Source organism: Cavia porcellus, unplaced genomic scaffold (genome assembly GCF_034190915.1).
Source record: "Cavia porcellus strain 051 isolate PalLab524CR breed Dunkin Hartley unplaced genomic scaffold, mCavPor4.1 scaffold_16, whole genome shotgun sequence".
Classification (NCBI taxonomy): Eukaryota; Metazoa; Chordata; class Mammalia; order Rodentia; family Caviidae; genus Cavia; species Cavia porcellus.
The window spans coordinates 40,788,042-40,808,373 of NW_026947499.1; the positions used below are offsets into that span (position 1 = coordinate 40,788,042).

Genomic DNA, 20,332 nt, shown 5'->3' on the forward strand with positions numbered 1-20,332 from the left:
AGTAGTGAAAATGGATATACTTCCAAAATTATTATACAGATTTAATGCATCTCAGTCAAAATAATAATAGCAAGCCAGCCCTGGTGGTACACATCTGTCATTCCAGCACTTAGGAGGATGTTTTGAGGCCAGCCTGGGGCTACATAGTGAGTTAAAGGATAACCTCATCTATTTTTTTTTTTGAGACCTTATCTTGGAATCAGAAGATACCTACAATAGCAAAAGCAATTCTTGGCAACAAAGGCAAATCAGGGGGCATCACAACCTCTAATTAGAAATTATACTACAGAGCTTTAGTTCTGTGGCATAACCACCTGCCTGGGAAGCACAGGTCCTGAGTTCAATGCCTCATACAAAAAAAAAAAAAAAAAATTACAAAGCTACGGGGGGGGGGGGGCTGGGGATTTAGCTCAAGGCATAAGCACCTGCCTTGCAAGCGCATGGTCATGAGTTCAATCCCTGGTACTGGTAAAAGAAAAAAAAAAAAAAAACTGTGGTAAAAACAGCACAGTACTGGGTCTGGGGATTTAGCTCAATGGCATAAGTGTCTGCCTTGCCACTGTGTGGTCGTGAGTTCAATACCCAGACCCATAAAAAAGAAAAAGAAAAAAACAACAACAACAACAAAAACCAGCACAGTACTGTCATTAAAAAAACAAACAAACAAACAAAAAAACAGACCTAAAGATCAAAGGAATAGAAAATGTAGAAAATACTCAAAACACATTCAGCCACCTTATCTTTGATAAAGGAGCCAAACATCTTCACTGGAAGAAAGATAGCTTCTTCAATATATGGTGCTGGAAAAATTGGTTTTTCACATGCCAAAGATGAAAATGACCTACATCTTTTACCGTGAACGAAACAAAAATCAAAATGAATCAAAGATTCAAATATTCAAACCAAATTACTAACTCTGCTGGAAGACAGAATAGGCAGAATTCCTGAAGCATAGGTGTAGGAGAAGATGTTATGAACAGAACTGCAATGACACAGATCTCATTTGGGGAATTCTAATTTTTTTTGTAGTTCATTTTGTTTGTTTTGGGCTGGGTGAGAGACAGGGTCTTGATATGCAGTTTGGGCTGGCTTCAGACTCACTATGTGGCCCAGGCTGGCCTTGAATGTGTGCTGATCATCCTTCCTCAGCTTCCAGAGTGGTGGGAGTACAGGCATCTGGCATGCCAAGCTTTTTTAATTCTTTATATATCTCAGATATTAGTTCTGTGTCCAAGAAATGTTTGGCAAAAACTTTTTTCTCTTTTTGTAGTTTGTCACCTCATTTTGTTTGCTCTGCTGTGAAGCTTTTTGATAGAATTTTGTCGATTTTTGGCATTATTTCTTGTACAGCTGAGGTTCTGTTCAGAAAGTCTTTGCCTAAGTTTATATCTTCAAGAGTTATATCTATTTTATCTTTGAGTAGATTATTTCTATTTTAATATTTAGATTTTTGATTTTAGTTTAATACAGTCAGTGGTATGGATCTATATTCAATCTTTTGCACATGAATAACCAGTTTCCCTAGCACAATTTGTTAAAGAGGTGGTCTTTTCTCTGGCATATACTTTTTGGCCTGTCAAAGAAAAAATAGCTGATTTTTGTGCTCGGGGTCGTTTCTGTACCCTCTATTCTACTGTGTGTGATCTGTGTGTTTTTGTGCCAGTACCATGCTATTTTTTTAAATTTAATTTAATTTTTTTTTTTTTTTTTTTTTTTTTTTTTTTGGTACGGGGATCAAGCTTACCACTGCGCAAATGCAAGGCAGGTGCTTATGCCACTGAGCTAAATCCGCAGCCCTCATGCTATGTTTTAAAAATCACTATACCTTTGTAATATAATTTGAAATTTGAGATCTTGATGCTTCCTTCTTTATTGATGTTGCCCAGGATTGTTTTTGCTACTCTGAGTCTCTTCAAAATCCATATGAATTTTAAAAATTTTTGGGCTGGGGATTTAGCTCAGCGGCATAAGCGCCTGCCTTGCAAGCAGGCAGTCGTGAGTTTGATCCCTGGTACTGATAAAAAGGAAAAAAACAAACAAAAAAAATTTTTTTTTCTCTAGTTCTGAGAAGAATGCTGTTCCTATTTTGATTGCGAATGTGATGAAATCTATCTATGTTTTGGTAATATGGTCATTTTAACAATTTTGGTTCTGCCTATCCAGAAAGAAGGGGTATTTTTCCATTTTCTGATATCCTCTTTGAGCTCTTTTTCAGAAAAATTTTCATTACGGAGGACTTTCACTTCCTTGGGAACACCGATTGGTATGGTTTCCCTAAGTTCTCATCAATTCATTGTTGGTGTAAAGGAATGCTATTGATATACATTTTGTATCATGCTGGTTAGTTTGCATTATGGTTGGTATTTTAAACTGTAGACAACTTCATGGAGCGAAAGGCTTGGCTACCTACCAGCTGATAGCTGGACTTAAGGAACTGAATGAATCAGGAAAACTCTAACTTTAAGTGGATTAGCCTAAAGAATCCAGCATAGTGGGCTTATTGGGGATCACAGGTGTGTGCCAGGCTTGTGTTGGAGCCGTTGAAGCAGAGTACACGTGCAGGGCTATGGCTTGGCCCAGGCATAGGCATGGCTGAACTGAGAAAAAGACACATCAGGGGGCAAAATAGGCCACAGATGAGGCCACCTGGAGACTTTCTGGATAGTTTTCCTTAATTAGCACCAACTCTGTGGGGTCCTTGAATCCCTCCCAAGATCCTGCTTAGATTTCCTTCATTTTCCACTCATCTCCTTGCTTGTTCTGATTAAATACAGGCTGCCCCAAGCCGGGCATGGTGGCTCACGCTTATAATCCCAGCACTAGGGAAGCTGAAGCAGGAGGATCATTGCAATTTTGAGACCAGCGTGGGCTACAAAGTGAGCTCAAGGCCAGCCTGAATGCATAGCCAGACCCTGTCTCAAAAAAGACAAAAAAAAAAAAACAGGCTGCCCAGCGTCAGTTGGCCAGATGGCTAGTAGAGTTAAGAACTCTGCAGAGGATTTTAGTTTGGAGCCCTAAAGATCATGCTGCTTGTCTCATTCCTTTGGGCCTTCACCATATACCCATTTGGGGCATTGGGGATGTAGGCATAGACCCCAATAGGCTTGGGATTTCTTTTTCAAATTAATTTTTAAAAGATATTTTCTTTTCAGTTAACAAGTAATAATTATACACATTTATGTGGTACATGAGGTACAATATTCCAATCACGCATATAATGTGTATAGACCTAATCAAAGTAATTCGTATTTTCAACTCTCTATCTTTTATGCTTTTTTCACTTACTATGGATGAAACCCAAGTGTCCCAAGTACCTCTTCCTAAGCAAATATTTTACCACTGAGATGTCCTTCTAGCTCCCCAGCTCAGTTTTTGTTTGTTTAGTTTGAGATAGGGCCTCATTAAATTGCCTGCACTGGCCTCAAAATTACTACCCTAGGTAATTCCCTTATTTCTTTATAGTGGGAGCCTTTAAACGCTCTTTCTTCACTTCTTCGTAAAACATGTGATAGGCATGGCTTAGGGGTACAAGTCTTGTCTAGGTGAAATACCTAGCCCCTGGTACTTGGAGAAAGAGTTTGAGGTCTGTGGTTAGTGGGGTTTTTCTAATTTACAGTGGCCCCTCATCCATCAGAAGAGAGACTTTGCTTTTTATTTTGAGACAAGTTTTGCTGAGCCATTCATACTGGATTTGAGCTCACTTTGTAGTCCAGGCTGGTCTATGTATAAATATATGCTAATCAGGCTTTAGGGATCTACTTGTTTTTTTTGTGTGTGTGTTTGGTCTTTTTGAGATAGGGTCTCCATATGCAGTTCAGGTTGGTCTGGAGCTTACTTTGCAGCCCAGGCAGGTCTCGAGTTTGCAAGGATCCTCCTGCTTTGGCCTCCCAAATGCTGGGATTACAGGAGTGCACCACCATGCCCGTTTTCATGCCTTTGGTGTGCATGCCTTGGCCTGGTAAATAACCTCCCCTTCCTGCATAGCACCTGTAGTGGGCTCAGTGACCCCTTTGAGGAAGTTGTAAGCTCAGGATGTTTGATGACATTTCCTTGGTTTCTCATTGTAAATCTTTTTTTTTTTTTTTTTTTTTTTTTTTTTTGTCTTTTTCCTTTTTTTATCGGTATCGGGGATCGAACTCATGACTGCCTGCTTGCAAGGCAGGCGCTTATGCCGCTGAGCTAAATCCCCAGCCCAGGTTTCTCTTCCCAATTCTGTTGCCATTCTCCCAGCTCCAGCTCAGATATAAGTAACTACCGACTCTGTCACACGCACTATTATATACACAAAAAGTCAAATACATTGTATGAATGTAAGGCAAATTGTTTTTTTTTTTTGTACCGAGGATCGAACTCACAAATTCACATTTGCCAAGCAGGTACTTATGCCGCTAAGCTAAAACCCCAGCCCTGGGACATTTTTTACCTATCCAGTGATAAACTCACTGCCATACAATTTTTTGCGCGTGCATCTCCTCTCCTGGAACCATTGTGCAAACGAATGTGCACTGCACAAAGGAGTGGTTTGCAAATAGTAAAAAAGGTATGTCAAAACAACAAAAAAGTGTTATTTCTCTATATTTATTTTCAATGTACATCAGGCACTTCAGAACATCTAAAAACATGAGATATTTCCAAGAAAGAACTTAACATTGTCAACTATAAATACTGAAGAATAAAATACACATGGACAATAGTTTTAATGCGATGATTTCTAAATTCAAGTTGGGCGCCACTATATTTGCTTCTGTGTCCCAAAGCCTCTGTTATAAGTGTTCTAAACCACAAACATGGAGGTGTGCCCTCCCCAGTGTCACTTCTAGAAGTGACGTAATAATTCCATTTTTAAAAATTCACTTCCAGGTTAGTGATGGTGATTCATATAACCCTAGCTACTCAAGAGGCTGAGGCAGGAAAGCAAATTCAAGCCCAACCCAGACAACTTGAATTTGTCCCAAAATATGAAAATAAGAAGAGCTGGGGGTGTAGCTCAGTGGTAGAGGGTCTTGCGTTGAATCCCAGTACTATGCTGAAAAGAAGAAAAAACAAAAACGCTTCCCAAACACATTTGTTTTCTGGTTACTTTTCATCTATTTTTTGTGGTGCTGGAGACAGAACCCTGAGCCTCTCCCTTGCTAGGCAAGCGCTCTATTACTGAGCCTCATCGCAGCTCTTTTACAATTTAAAAAACATATTTATAAAATGTATGCTTTTTTGACTATTCTTTATCTAAAACCTCTTTATACCCACAAAGCCCACATACAGCAAGTGTTTTATTTTAAAAGGGGAAGCGCGGAGAGCAGCTTGTCTACGTTGTGCGCCCTCTAAAATGGCGCACTGGCCCTTCCACACAGGTTCCCGCCATTTCCTCTTGGCGCAGCAGCACACATTCTACCCGTTTCTGCCTTCCAGTGTCCGGACCTATCACCCTAAGACCATTAGCGGTTCTAACGGAAGTCTTAACAGTGATTCTGGGCCTGTTCACACAGACCCAGGAAGGCGCCCGTTTGCTCCTGACTCATCTCACATGTATGCCAAGTCTGCGAGCTGAAACCCGGAAAACAGGCCTCTAGGCCAGGGGCTGAGGCGGCCATTTTACACCTACGTGGCTGCGTAGCTGCGTAACCACGGCTCCGAGGCGTAGCCCAACTTCCGGCAGCCGCCATTGTTCTGGGAGAAGGGCTACAGCCTGGAGCGTTGGTGGTGGCGGTGATCTCCGCGGTCTGACAGTTTGGCGCAGCGGAGCCCAGACAGGTCAGTGGGACTCAGGGGGATCCTGTGGACCTCAGCGCTTGGGGCAGAGGGTTTCTCTCTGCCTCAGGAGCCGTGCCGTCCCATGGGCTGCAGCTGTCCGCAAGGCTTGAGATCCCTGCTCGTGCCAAGCAAGCCTCGAGCCTCCCGTGTTACTGCCCTCCCCGTGGCAGCTCCGGCTCATTTTCTTTTTGTTTAACTCAGCAAAGAGTTGCGAGCCTCGGAGAATCCTGCATTCCCGACCAGCATTCACAAGATACTCAGAATCCTCGTGATCTTAGTCACTGGCCCGGTAGAGGTAAGAGGACTGTTTCACAATCATTAATTACTCAAGTCCCACAGCTTTTTGTTTTTGGTACTGGGGATTGAATTCGGGGCCTTTGCAGTGAGCTACATCTTCAACTATTATTTAAAAACTTAGGGGAAAAAAAAAAACCTTACTGAGGCATGGTCCCCGAGTTGCCCAGTTTGGACTTCACTTTTTTCTTTTTTTGTCTTTTTCGTTTTTATCGGTACCGGGGATCGAACTCACGACTGCCTGCTTGCAAGGCAGGAGCTTATGCCGCTGAGCTAAATCCCCAGCCCCTGGGCTTGAATTTGAGATCCTCCTACTTCCGCCTCCCACAATGCTGGTGTTAGATGTGTGTCACCACCATGCTAGTCTTCTTTGTGATTTTTATTTTTACATAAAATCTTGCTAAATTATCCAGGCTGGCCTCAAACTTGTGATTTTCTTACTGTAGCCTCCTAAGGCTTCGATTACAGGAGTGGGCTGTCGAGCCTGGCTGATTTTGTCATACTTCCTAGAGCAGCCAGTTTAACAACAGCTATCCCATAAGATCAGAATGTTTAAAACATGTTTTTCCTTTTTTTCTCCCATTGAGTTTGTGTCTTGCTATGTTGCCCAGGCTAGGCTAAAACCAACCTGTTTCAGCCTCTTGAGTAATTGGGATTACAGGTATTTGCAGTTATGTTTGGCTGTACTCTTATAAAGATCCTTGCTATCTCCCATACCCTACTTTGGGTTTTTAAACATCCTGTTAAAAGTCTGTCCTTTATTCCTTGAACTATTCCTTTTAGAGCTATTTTCATTTCATCAACTATCTCAAAATTAATAATAAAAGAAAAAGATTTTTTTTTCGGTCTTTTTCATTTTTATCAGTACCAGGGACTGAACTCACGACTGCCTGCTTGCAAGGCAGGTGCTTATGCTGCTGAGCTAAATCCCCAGCCCCAGTTGCTGAGCTTTTAAAACAACCCAAAGACATTCTGTTGGAAACAATTTAGCCAGAATCTTACGTTAATTTTGGTTGATACCTGTATCCTGCTTCTTTGTTGAGCAGGTTAATTTTTCACCAGTGGGGATAGCTCATTATACTTTTCTCATGGGAACTCTTAAGTAGTTTTCCATTCTCCTGAGACAAATACAGGGCACTAGTTAAATGCAGGGCTCAAGATGGCGTCAGTTATGCCAAGCTGTAACAGTGCCATCATACCCACATTAGTCAAATTGTAATAGGCACATACTCCTTTTTCTTTTCACTAGATCCAGATTTGTTAGCTTCAAATAGGTCTCTCATGATCTTGAAATTTCATCTCTTCCCTTAACAAAATTCAGAGTGCAGAGTTGTATGTATGTGTAAGTCATGTGCATATTTACTTTCTTTCACTGTGTACATTTGTAAATACAGGGGAAAGTTGATAAAATCATGCTGGAAAGGTTAAGAGTAGGGCATGTGGTTAAGTTATGAAGAGGTCATTTGAATTTTACCATATCAAAGAATGTTACCTTGTTGTTCAGGCTCCCGGTGGATATATATAGATCATACTTGGGTACCTTTAAAAGATGAAAATGAAATAAGGAGTTTATGATGCTTTCAAAATATATCTACAAACCCTAGGACATTGTTCTGTTTATGAATTTTTTTTTGTCCTTTTGAGACAGGGTCTCATTGTGCAGTTTAGGCTGGCCTTGAGCTCACTTTGTAGCGTAGGCTGGTCTCGAACTCACTAGGATCCTCCTGCCTCAGCCTCCTGAGTGCTGGGATTACAGGCGTGAGCCACCACGCCCGGCTCTCTCTGTTTATGAATATTAAGCAGAGTGTGGTGGTACATCCTATAGTCCCAACCCTGGGAGACCGAGCCCGGAAGATCCTGAGTTTGAGTTCAGTGTGGGCAGTTTAGCAACTTCAAGACTCTATCTCAAAATATAAGTTTAAAAAAATAAAAATTCTGGAAATACAGTACAGTTCAAAGGTTTAATCTCAAAACTGCCCTTCCCCTCAAAAGAAGCAGGAGGAGAAAAGCAGTGTAAACTGGGTTTGGTGGCACATGTCTAATTCTAGCTCTAGAGACAAAAGCAGCAGGAGATTTAGCTCTAGCAAAAGCGCCTGCCTGGCAAGCACAAGGTCCTGAGTTCGATCCCGGGTGCCAAAAAAGAAAAAAAATTATTCTAGAGACAAAGGCAATAGGGTTGAGAGTTGAGGGCAGCCTAGGACTTAAAAAAACACACACACACACACACAACTGAAAAATGTTTTCCTCGAATGCAGGAGGTTTCAGATGGTTTGTAATTTTCTCTGTCAAATCTGGACTCCTTTCTTCAGGAAGTGGTCATTTTCTTGAAGTACAAGACAGTAATTAGAAGGTGGTTAGGGGAGTCTGTCACCATTAGTTTGGTCATTGTTTCCTGATTTTTAGTGAAGGAAGCAAAGAAATACATACTCCATAGCTTTTAAAAGATAAATCAATCATATATGGGAAAAGTTATTTGGATGGAGGTGTCTTTGTGATATAGGTAAATTTGAAGTTCATCATTCTGCTTTTTCAGTTATCTTTTTAAAGTTGAGCTACCAAGAACACAACATTAAATAATTTTTTTGATAATCTTACGATTTAATTGGAACACAACAAATTATTTTTCCTTATTTTAATATAGTACATTTCTGAATCATTCAAATTGAGCTGTTACTGCCTGACCAAAATGAGTATGTTTTTTACTTTAGCTAATTTTTTTTTCAGTGCAGTCTATAGCCCAGGCTGGCCTCAAACCCCTGGCAGTTTTCCTGTCTTAGCCACCCCAGTGTTGGGATTACAAGTGTGTGCCACCATGTCCAGCAACTGTTAAAATTAACAAAAATTGCACATCAGTATGAAAAGTAGTATTTCTTGAGAAAAGATTTATAATATAAAAATAATGCCTTTATGAAATTCTTTAGTCCAGGGAAAATATGAAGCATGATGAGACTGTCACTTTGATCATTTTGACCTAGTACAGCATGTTTCTGCCTACTCCCTGACCTATAAAGGTATTTATTTCCCATTTAATGGAAATCCTTCCCTGGAATGTATAACATCAGTAAACAGTGATTAAACAACCTCTGCCATTTGAACCTGGTCCAAATCACCAGGCCTGGTTTAGGGTAAAACAGAAACTTACATACATTTGGAAAGCAGGAAGTACAAAGCTGATACTGGGTTATTTTATAATTGAATTTTATCATATTTTGTTCGGCAGATTTATTTCAGGCAGGTTTAGTTGGGGTTTCTTATATAGCAGGGAGGTCAGGCGTTGAATGAGGGGGTAGAATCAGTCATTGTCATTGACAGAGCTGGTTTGTCTCCAGGTGATGAGTCCTTGAAACAAGTTAGTGCAACAGGATGCACTCACTGGCCCTGGTATGGATAAAAAGGAAAAGACAAAAAAAAATTAAAAAATAATGTCAGGCTATCAGTTTTAAATTTTCCCTTACAGTTTCATTTACCAGTGTTCTTTATTTCTTCATCTGGCTTCATACTACTTTCTAATATCCATTACCTTTTGGCAGTAAGTAGTACTGTAGTAGAGGTTGCTGTCTTCTTTTTTCCTCTCCCACTTCATCCTTTAGCCATGCTGGGGAATCAAACTCTAGGCAAAGATACATACTATCATACTTCATCCCAACTCTCCTTTTACAATGTGTTTGCTTTTAGTTGTCCTTGTAGCATTTCTTCTAAGGCAGGTCTACTAGCAACATACTCCCATCTTTTTTTAATTTGAGAAGGCCTTAATATCATCTCCCCCCATTAAGCATAGCAGCATTCTACCAGAGACATGGTCTCATTAAGTTACCTAAGCTGGTAACTTAGTGAGCGGCATTCTACCAGAGACATGGTCTCATTAAGTTACCTAAGCTGGTAACTCTCAAGTAGATGGGAGTGCAGGTATGTGTTACTGCATCCAGCTCTTTTTTCCTTTGGAGTCAGGGTCTAAGTATGTAGTTCAGGCTGGCCTTGGACTCACTGTGTATCCCAGACTGCCTCAAACTTACAGCAGTCCCTTTTGTCTCAGCCTCCTGATTGCTAGGATTACAGGTGTGAGCCACCAGACCATCCAGCTCTTCATTTTTGAAAGCTATTCTCACCTGGTGTAGAATTTCCTGGTTGATGGATGTTTTTGTTTTTTTTCGTTCAGCACCTTAAATGGGTAACCTCATTGCTTTTTAATCTTCATAGTTTTGTTGAGAAATTAGGCTGTTAATTTTTTAATTCTCTGTACATGATGAGTTGCTGCTTCTGTGCTGATTTCAACATACTCTTGATGTCCACAGTCGTCCTCCCGGTGTATGTAGAGACATTTGTTACAATTGATTACCTCCAGTTTGTTAGTTCTTTTATTAGTATGATTTGTGATACATAATTCACATTTATTCTAGAGAATTTATATAAATTCTTGGTCATTTTTACTTCCCAAAGCACTTCCTGCTCTCTTGTTTTCCCAGTCTTTGTTTTTTGACAGTTTGATTATAATATGTGTCAGCATGAAGTTCTTTGTGTTTATCTTGGTTTTGTTTTGTATTTTTCAGACTGGGTATCACTATGTTCTCTAGACTCCCTTGAACTAGGAATAAATGATTGTCCTTCCTCTGCTCTCAAGTAGCTAGGATTGCAGGCACATGCTATTACACTTCACATCAACTCCTAGTATTTTTTATCGTTGTAATATACAGTTGTTCAGCCTGCCTGCCTTTCTTTTTTGTAACGTGCTAAGAATTGAACCTGGGCCCTTTTATGTATTAAACTCATTCTCTAACACGGAACTGTATTCCCAACAGTTATATTTTCTGGTAGTATTCTTTACTAGTTTGTGTATCTCACTGACATTTTTGTTGTATTTTCTTCAACATACTAAGTTATTTAAATATCTTTAACCCAAGTTTGTTTCATTTGTTGTCTTTCATTTATTTAGCTGTTATCTGTTTATTATATTACTTTTTTTTTTAAAGACTAGAAAATCTGCTGTTCAACACTGTGGTGTATACATTTCATTCCATTCTTCACCATGTCTTCACATAAGACCTTCAGGATCAAGCGATTCTTGGCCAAAAAACAAAAGCAAAATCGTCCCATTCCACAGTGGATTCAGATGAAAACTGGAAATAAAATCAGATACAACTCAAAGCGAAGACATTGGAGACGGACCAAGCTGGGTCTTTAAGAAATTGCACACGAGTTTATACATATACTAAGATCATTAATGTCAAGTTTAAAATGTCTCCACCGTTTAAACGACATGCTTATTTGGAATATTTTGTCTTTGTTCCTATGATTAATAAACATGTGAAACCTTTTGTTTGAAAAATAAAATTTTTGGATGTGTGCTAGAATTTAACATTTTGTTTTTGTTTTGTTGGTTTTTTTGTTTGTTTGTTTTGCAATGCTGAGTATTCAATCCAGCACCTAAAAATGCTAAGCAAGTATTCTATCACTGAGCTAAACCCCCAGGCCTTAACATATAAGAAGAAACCCATTTGTCAATTTGAGGCCATTGAATTCTCTTTTTTACTAGTTACACATCACTGCTAAAATTTGTCAATTTCTCTTTCTCCCAAGTAACAGCTCTCTGATCCATGATCTATGCTCCCAAATAACTGACAGGTGGTTTAAAATGGCTCTTTAGTCAATTTACACTTCTGGATTATTTTTATTCTGTAAATATTGTTTAGTTTTGCATGCTTCTACTTCTCTAGGGTTTTTGTCATTTGTATTATTTAGGTTTTTCCTGGTTACTAGTGGAAACATTCACCCACTAGGTTCTACATGGGTCAACCAAGTTTTTCTTGAAAGGTTTTCTATTTGTGTATAGTTTATATGTTAGCGTGTCAATGTGTACCACAAAAATAGCCATAGATGACACATGCATAAATATTGTTCTGAGTTGTCCAGTGTGACCTTAACTGTACCCTCCAAATACTTGGGGATAATTTATATTTACTCATTTGTCATATTGATCAGGGATCTTTGAAGAAACAGCAAATAATGTTGGGCAGGAAGTTACACATCAGTAGGCCTGGAGACAAGTGGCTGGGGACCATGTGAGGGAAGCTATGTGAGAACCAAGGGAAGTTTTTTGTTTGATTTTTCTTTCATTAGCTATAGATCAAATCCAAACAAACCTATAAATCTCCAGCTATGACTGAAAAGAATGTATCCTGTCTGTGTATGCTGATGAGATTCAGGACCCTGAAGAAGTTCAAACCTTAGAAAAAGCAGGGCTGGAGATGTAGCTCAGTGGCCTAAGTGCCTGCCTTTCAAGCGTGTGGTCATGAGTTCGAGCCTCGGTACCAATAAAAAAAGAAAAAGCTTTAATGTCTCAAAATAGCTAAATGTAAACCACACCCAGAGAGTAGTCAGGGGTTTTCCTTTGGCATTTGATCAAAACAACTTGAAGCCCCATTTATCATAAAAGTGGACTGAGCCTTAATTTGGGTGTCTTTTACTTTTGTTGTACAATAGACTGCCTATACTTGCCACTTCTGTGTTTGTGTCTTGCTTGAACTCTTTCTTCCCCCAGCCTTCACACTGAGCTATAGTAAGTCCCTGACTTACTGAGTTTTGTTTCTGGAAAATATTTGTAAATTATTGGTGAGTGCAGCAGAGAGAGTCTTACACACTCTTGACACAAATATATAATGTAACTGCATTGCCACTGCTTTTCCTCTTGCTTCCAGCCACTTTGGGCTCTTAAGAAAGCACTGTGCTACTGTACACTATTTACTGTACAGTACACATAACTGTGACACTGTCCAGCCAATGACATGAGCTACTTCAAGATAATTCAAGGTCTATTCATAGCTATGCAAGTTGGGGACTTAAAAGTATATGCCCAGCCCCTTTTAAAATTTTGAGACAGGCAACCCCAGGCTAACCTTGAATTTACATTCCTCCTGCCTCAGCCTCACAAATGGCTAGAATTACACATGTCTACCACTACATCCAGCAGATTTTTAAAATTTTGAGACAAGTTCTCACTGAGTTGCCTATGCTAAGAATTTGCGATCCTCTTGCCTCAGCCTCCTAGAGTGCTGAGATTACAGGCATATTCTACCATGTCCTGCTTTATGTTTTGCTACTAATTTAACTCATTTGTCTGGTTGTGGCTCATTTTTCTGATAGGTAGTTGTGACAAGGGTAAGGCAGGCATCTGATAAAAGAGGGGTTTCACCTGATTGATGGTGGTTTATGCTGCTTCCTACAGAGCAGGTGATACTCATGATCCACCTCTTCAGGGGCATCCTGTGATGACCGCCTAGAGGGCACCACTCAAAAGCAGGCTAATCAAACTTTTGATTAGAGACTTTTGATAACAAGACTTTTTGTTATACTCAAGTATGATGGGGACCCAACTGACCAAAAGGACAGAGGTGTACAGCTTTTATGGTAATTATGGGGTAGAAGGAACTCAATTTCAGGATGTTTAGGGTACTCAAGAGAAACAATACTACCAAAAGAAAAAAGTCGGGAGATGGTGGCACATGCCTGTACTCCCACTGGGATGCTAACTCAAGAAAATCACGACCAGTTATTAACACAGTAAGTTCAAGGCCAGCCTGCCTTACAAAGAGAAACCCTGTCCCAAGCCCCACTCTCCACCTCCGTCCCCTCAAGTTGGCCCTAGCATAGTTATCTTTTCTTGTTTTGTGGACCTGAAGATGGAACCCAGGACTTTGAACGTACTAGGCAAGCACTCTTGCAGTGACTTGGAGAGATACCGGAAACCTTTGCACTGAGCACATCCCCAAGGTCCCTCCATCACTCATATGTCCAGGCTGGGCTCCAAATTTAGATACTCCTGCCTCAGCCTCCCAGTGTGCTGAGTTAGTGGAGGACCAGTTATTTGAATTGCAAATTTGAAAAGATCGTCAAAAAACTCAGTAATAAAGATACACGATATTTATATACGATATTTGAAAGATACAAACCTCTACACAACCGGTTTACATCGGAGCCTTTTCTCATAATCAAAATTTGCTGTTTAGGGCTGGGGATTTAGCTCAGCGGCATAAGCGCCTGCCTTGCAAGCAGGCAGTCGTGAGTTCGATCCCTGGTACCGATAAAAACGAAAAAAACAAAAAATTTCCTGTCACAGTCTCCGAAATGCTATCAAGTCCTCAAGAACGAAAGCCTGGCTCCGGCGCTCTGGGAGGCGACCCCGCCACCGTTTCGCCGGTTTACGCTTCGCACAGTGGCTATTGCCCCGCCCCGCTACCTGCTTGTCCCTGATTGGGTGGGCTGGTGCGTGCTCGCGCTGCCATTGGCCGGGTCTCGGGTTGGCGGAGACAGATTTACCTCAGCGGGACCCGGCCCCAGGCTCTTTCTGCGCTCTCCCGCGGCTCGCAGCGGTTGTGGAGCGCGGCGGCTGAACGGTTTCGCTGTAAGTACTCACCTGTCCGGTAGCTGCCCGCGGGAGCTGCTGTGAGGCGCTGAGGGCCCCCCCCCACGCGTGGCGAGTGAGGCGGTTGCGTCGGGCCGGGGCCGGGGCCGGGGCCGGGGCCGGGGCGCGTGTGGGCGCCTGGGCTTGGGGCTGGCGCGGAGTCTGGCTGAGAGGTGGTGCCCCGCCGCTGGTAAGTGAAAGAGAGCCTTGCTCTTGTCCCACGGCGTCTACTGGCCAGTCTGTCTACTGGGCGGACCCCCAGCCCCCGCCATCATTCATCAGTTCCCAGGGCCCTGGAGTCGTTCAGGTCGTCCTTACATGAAAACCCCCAGGTGCCTCGAGTTGGCTGGACCAGGGCGAGTTGTTGTGAGACTGTAGACTCCAGGGAGGGTACACAATATTGAGGAGGACGTTAGAAAGATGGAGGAGCCTGAGGCACCGATCACTTTGTAAATTTTCATAATCTTGGGAGGACCTTTAAACTCAGGCAGAGCATTTTGCACTGAGCTACATCTCAAAAAGACAAAAAAAAAAAAAAAAAAAAAAAAAGCCTCGTTAAAACTGTCTTTGTTACGGGAGAGGGTCTCACAAAGTTTGCCAGGTTAGGCTGGAATTGGCCATCTTTCTGTCTCAGCCTCCCAGTGTGCTGGATTGCAAATATGCACCACCAAGTCCAGTTTACAGCACAAACTTTACCAATATAGTCATTTTCTGATTTAATACTGAGAGCCTTTTTTACTTGAAGTTTATTTTTTATTGTTTTAAAGAAAAAGTAACAATTTTTCTTATCGTCTGTCTCACATTTCTCCAATTTTGGCTAATAGTTTCAAGGATGTGTCTGAACATGAGAAACAGTAAGTGCTCTGTCTCTGCTTAAAACCCAACTGAGAAAAGGGACTTTAGTCTTCGTATGTTATTATGTTGAAGATGAACTTTATAAGGTAGTCAGTACAAGTTGCTTGTTAATTTACATGTAATAGTTCTGCTCTTAAAATTTACATATAGTCACAACCTAGAAACACATTGAATAATATTAGAAAAATTGTCCTATCCACCCTATTTTTATTAGAATTTTGTGGTTGTCTTGTAGCCAATAAATGACTACCAACATAAATATTTGCAAATTAAATGAGGAAAGAACATTCAAAAAAGGATAATGTAGATAACATAAAAGCTATTGAAAACCCAAAAATGTGACTTCTGAATGTTGTAACTACTGAATTAAGCTTTTGTGACTTATGATTTCATTTTTTTTTTCTTTTTTTGGTAGTGGGGATTGAATTCATGACTTGGAGCTTACAAGGCAGGCACTTACACAGCTGAGCTAAATCCCTGCCCCTTATGCTTTCATCATAATTTGTTTATATTTCAGGTTATTTTTAGAAATGCTGAAAAATCTGACCTTAAAGACTGACCTTAATTGGAGTCTTATGTACAGGTATGCACAGACCACACCTGGAGGTTAACTTCTGGCTTAACAGAAGTGCATGAGCAGTAATTTAATTTGTATTGACTTGTATGCTTTTAAAAACTGGTATGATCTTTGCTATGGAATAGTGGCATATGCCTGTAATTTCAGCACAGGGGAAACTGAGGCCATAGGGTTGCTATGAGTTTGAGTCCAGCTTGAACTACATAGTGAGACCCGTCTCAAAAAACCAAAAAAAAAAAAAAAAAAAAAAAAAAAAGTAATTGGTATATTTTAATATATGTTGAATTTTCATCTCTGCTTATTCCTTTGACCTTGTACTCCATTGCAGCCCTTAATTCTGCCATATTTTCTTGCTAATTAATACTTTGACTTTTATTACAGACCTATTGGATGATCCCTTAGTTTTTACTTATGCATATATCATAGTTCTCTTATCATGAGTCTGTACGAATATAGTAGTATTTTCTGTTTTTTTTTTTTTTTTTTGTCTTTTTCCTTTTTATCGGTACCGGGGATCGAACTCACGACTGCCTGCTTCAAGGCAGGTGCTTATGCCGCTGAGCTAAATCCCCAGCCCCTAGTAGTATATTCCTGCATATACTTGGGAGGCTCAGGCAGAATGATCTCAACTTTTAGGCCAGCATGGGCTATTTTATAAGACCTTATTTCAAAAAAGGCAAAAAAAAAAAAATTCCCACCCAGATGTATTTCCTTTGATGTAGTCCCATTTTCATATATTGGATATTTTTCTTTAAAAACTTTTTTAGCTTTAAAATGAATGAATACTCTTAATAGGCTGAGTGAGATAATACAAAATGCAAAGAACACTATTCTTATTGTCACATATCATTTACTTATTCTGCTGTCTGAAGCTTAAACCTGGACCCATGCTATTGAAGTACATTATAATTGACTTAGATAACTTTTTATTCTTCATCTTTACTAATCTGAGGAAAACAGACTAGTCAGAAAATGTCTAAAGAGAAATAACTGTCTACAGCCATACCACCCTGAACACGCCCAATCTTGTCTGATCTCGGAAGCTAAGCAGGGTTGGGCCTGGTTAGTACTTGGATGGGAGAAATAACTAAATTTTAGAGGGAGAATAGATGATAACATGTATTTTAACTTGAACTTTTGAACTCTGTAAGAAATGTTTGTTAACCATTAATTGTGTAGAGGCATTATAGGTGTCTACTAAATAGAGTGGTTTCTACTAGTATATCCCTAAGCCTCTGTTGTAGATAGTGCTGTTGAAGTGATAAGGTAGCCGTGGCAAAAGTTATACTAAGGCCTGTTCTGGCACTCTTTTTTTTTTTTTTTTTTTTTTTGTCTTTTTCCTTTTTATCGGTACCAGGAATCGAACTCACGACTGCCTGCTTGCAAGGCAGGGGCTTATGCCGCTAAGCTAAATCCCCAGCCCCTTCTGGCACTCTTTATAAGGAAGAGAATAACTGTGACTTTCTAGAGAACTGAGCTACATCCCCCGTTGGGTCCTAGCTAAGCAGCAGTGTTACCCAGGAGGACTCAAACTTTTGATCTTCTTGAGGGCTGAAAGTATGGTTCACTCTTAAGGTGCTTGCACAAGGCCCTGGTTTCATTCCCCAGCACCAGCACCAACACACATACACATACACACGAAGCCATACTAAAAATAGAGATTTTTCATTTGGGGCCTTTAACAAGAATAGTGTGAGAAGAAAAACCCACAATCATTATATATGTGTAGCTTCCAAACTATTTGAGAAAAGCAGCAATAGCTACATTAAAAGAAGTAGAGTCCAGATCCAGAGTCATCATGTTTTCTCCCTCTTACTATTTTGGTGGTTCCAGGAATTTACCACAGAGCTATGTACCCAAGTCATTCATTCATTATAGGGTGGGTTTTTTTGTGTTTTTATTCTTTTGTTTTTTGTCTTTTTGAGACAGGGTCTCGCTATGCAGTTCAGGCTGGCCTTGAGCTCACTTTGTAGCCCAGGCTGGTCTCGAACTCGCAACGATCCTCCTGCCTCAGCCTCCCGAGTGCTGGGATTACAGGCATGAGCCACCACGCCCAGTGGCTTGTTTTTGGTTTTATTGGGTTTTTTTTTCTTCGAAACAGTCTTGCTTTTTAGGGTTTAGCTATTTAGCTTAGAGTTCAGTTTAGATTGCTCTTGAACTCACTACATACCCCAGGGTGGCCTCAAACTCACATCCATCCTACCTCAGCCTCCTGAGTGCTGGGATTACAGGCATGTGCCACCATGCTTTGTTTACTTATTTTTTAAAACAGGGTCTTGCTTAGGTGGCCAGGTTGGCCTCAAGTTAATGTCCTTCTGCTTCAGCCACCCCAGTAGTGAGAATTACAGGCATGGGCACCCTAGTGTTGTACGTCTACTCTTTTTTTTTTTTTTTTTTTGACAAGAACAAAACCAAATGAGAGAAAATAAAATGGGGACAGTAAAAACAAAAGGATGGACATGGTACATGACTTAAAACCAAAATACAAGGTGCTCAACAATGGTTATCATAAGGTCTCTTGTTATCTTCAATAGAATCGCCTATATCATCAGGCATATAAAATTGAACATACCAGTACAGAATAGAATCAATAAAAACAAAGCAATAGAGACATTATAGGACTTCAAAAGAAGATAATAGTCAAACCAGAATGGGTATCATAGTGAATCTTACTGTCTTCAGAGTAGTTGCCTATACCCTCAGACTTGATACTATCAAACATAACAGATTCGAATAAAATCAGTCAAGATAGCTATGAAACGAAACAGATTCAAATAAAATCAGTCAAAACAAGTCAGTGAAAGCAATACAGGGCTTCAAATGAAGCAAAATGGTTGCCATAGTATATCCTGCTATCTTTGGAATAGCTGTCCATGCCATTAAATACAAGTAGACAAACTAACAAATTATGACCAAACTAAACAGGGATGAAAACTATGGGTTTCAGATCATGATAAAAGATTAACCATGTCTTCTGCCTTTTTAGACAATTCCTCCCCTTTCAGTTTCACAGGGTATATTGTCCATTTTGTATTCCACTAACTCATAGTTTTTAGAATAGGCAGGCAACCCAGTATTTACCTAAGTGGTTCTGAACCTTTTTACCCCTGAGGATGATCTCAAGTTGTAGTTCTCCATTGTGTAAAAGTGTTATGCCTTTTCAACCAATCTGCAGTTGATGGGCAAACTGCCCCTACTTTTTTCTGGTTCTATGTGGTTCATACTGCATTCTGTGACAGTCCATAAACTGTCTTTCAGGTTAATTATATTTCTTATCAAGCAACTTGATGGACCCTATCTCCTGATCCACTTTGCCTGTGTTTCTTTTTATGAGTATATCGAGGCCATCCATGTTAGTGATTATGGCCAGCCTTCTCTGCCTATCTCTGCCGTGCTACTTTTCCCTTTCATTCCAATGTCTGCCCCTTCAGTGAGCCCCCTTTGCCGCTGTTCCTAAAACTGTGGTCTTTTTTCACTCTCTAGATTGTGCTTCAGTATTTTTTGTAGGGTTGAATTGGTGGTCGTGAACTCCCTCAGTTGTTCTTTGCTATGGAAGCATCTTGTTTCTTCATTAATTTTTTTTTTTTTTTTTTTTTTTTTGGTGTTTGAGACAGGGTCTCTCTATGCAGCTTAGGCTGGCCTTGAGCTCATTTTGTACCCCAGGCTGGTCGAACTCCCAACGATCCTCCTGTCTTATCCTCCCAAATTCTGGGATTACAGGCATATGCCACCTCACCCGGCTCTCTGTTAATTTTGAGAGATAGTTTTGCCAGGTACATCAGTCTGTGTTAGAGGTTATTTTCTTTCAGTGCTTGAAATACTTCACTCCAAGCTCTTCTTGATTTGATGGTTTGTGTCGAGAAGTCTGCTGTAATTCTGATGGGTGTTCCCTTGTAAGTGATCTGTTTCTTGTCTCTGATGGCTTTTAATATTCTGTTCTTATATTGGATTTCTGGACTTTTGATCCTTATATGCCTGGGTGGTGTTCTTTTGGGTTGTAGGTTGCTGGGGTCCTGAATGCCTCATACATCTGAGTGTCTTTACCTTTTGCTAAATTAGGGAAGTTCTGGATTATTTCTGTGAATAACCTTTGTAGTTCATTTGTTTGTGTCCCTACTTCTTTTATGTTCATAATTCTTAAGTTATAGATTCTCTTATCATCTTCAAGTCTTTGTGTTATTGCTGTTTGTTTTCCTGTTATTTTTAAGAAGTTTTTATTTCATGCCCCCACATTCCAAATCTGTCCTCCAGTTCAGATAATCTATCCTTAGTTTGTTTCAAACTGTTATGCCAGCTTTCAATAGAGTTTTTAGTTTCCTGATAATCTCTTTGAACCTGCTTTACGTATTCTATGTTTTCTCTATTTTCTCCATCAAACAAGTCTCCCCTTTTTTTCTGTTCTTCCATTCCACCATCTGTTTTTTCTTGGGCAGTGCTTAGCATTTCTCTAACTATTCTAC

General features: G+C 40.3%; 2 protein-coding genes across 4 annotated transcripts in view; both read left to right on the forward strand.

The window, feature by feature from the left end:
- The first annotated feature begins 5,517 nt into the window (after positions 1 to 5,517).
- On the forward strand, positions 5,518 to 11,398 carry LOC100727539 (large ribosomal subunit protein eL39). The gene is made up of 3 exons (XM_003477750.3): positions 5,518 to 5,751; positions 5,953 to 6,046; positions 11,013 to 11,398. Exon 3 carries the CDS (start codon positions 11,069 to 11,071, stop codon positions 11,222 to 11,224), a length of 156 nt encoding a protein of 51 aa, XP_003477798.1. The 5' UTR covers positions 5,518 to 5,751; positions 5,953 to 6,046; positions 11,013 to 11,068; the 3' UTR covers positions 11,225 to 11,398.
- Positions 11,399 to 14,307: 2,909 nt separating this feature from the next.
- Atf7ip2 (activating transcription factor 7 interacting protein 2) overlaps positions 14,308 to 20,332 on the forward strand; it is a 68,644-nt gene continuing 62,619 nt past the window's right edge. For 2 of the 3 annotated variants that reach the window (XM_063226506.1, XM_063226508.1), the window contains exons 1-2: positions 14,366 to 14,440; positions 15,813 to 15,878. The gene's annotated coding sequence lies outside the window, so the exon portion shown is untranslated. Of the gene's footprint in view, positions 14,441 to 15,812; positions 15,879 to 20,332 lie in introns of all 3 variants that reach the window. The other variant, XM_063226507.1, reaches the window with a different exon arrangement.

Bases quoted from the DNA above. Each gene is read 5' to 3' on its own strand.
- LOC100727539 (XM_003477750.3), top strand. From the start codon at position 11,069: ATGTCTTCACATAAGACCTTCAGGATCAAGCGATTCTTGGCCAAAAAA.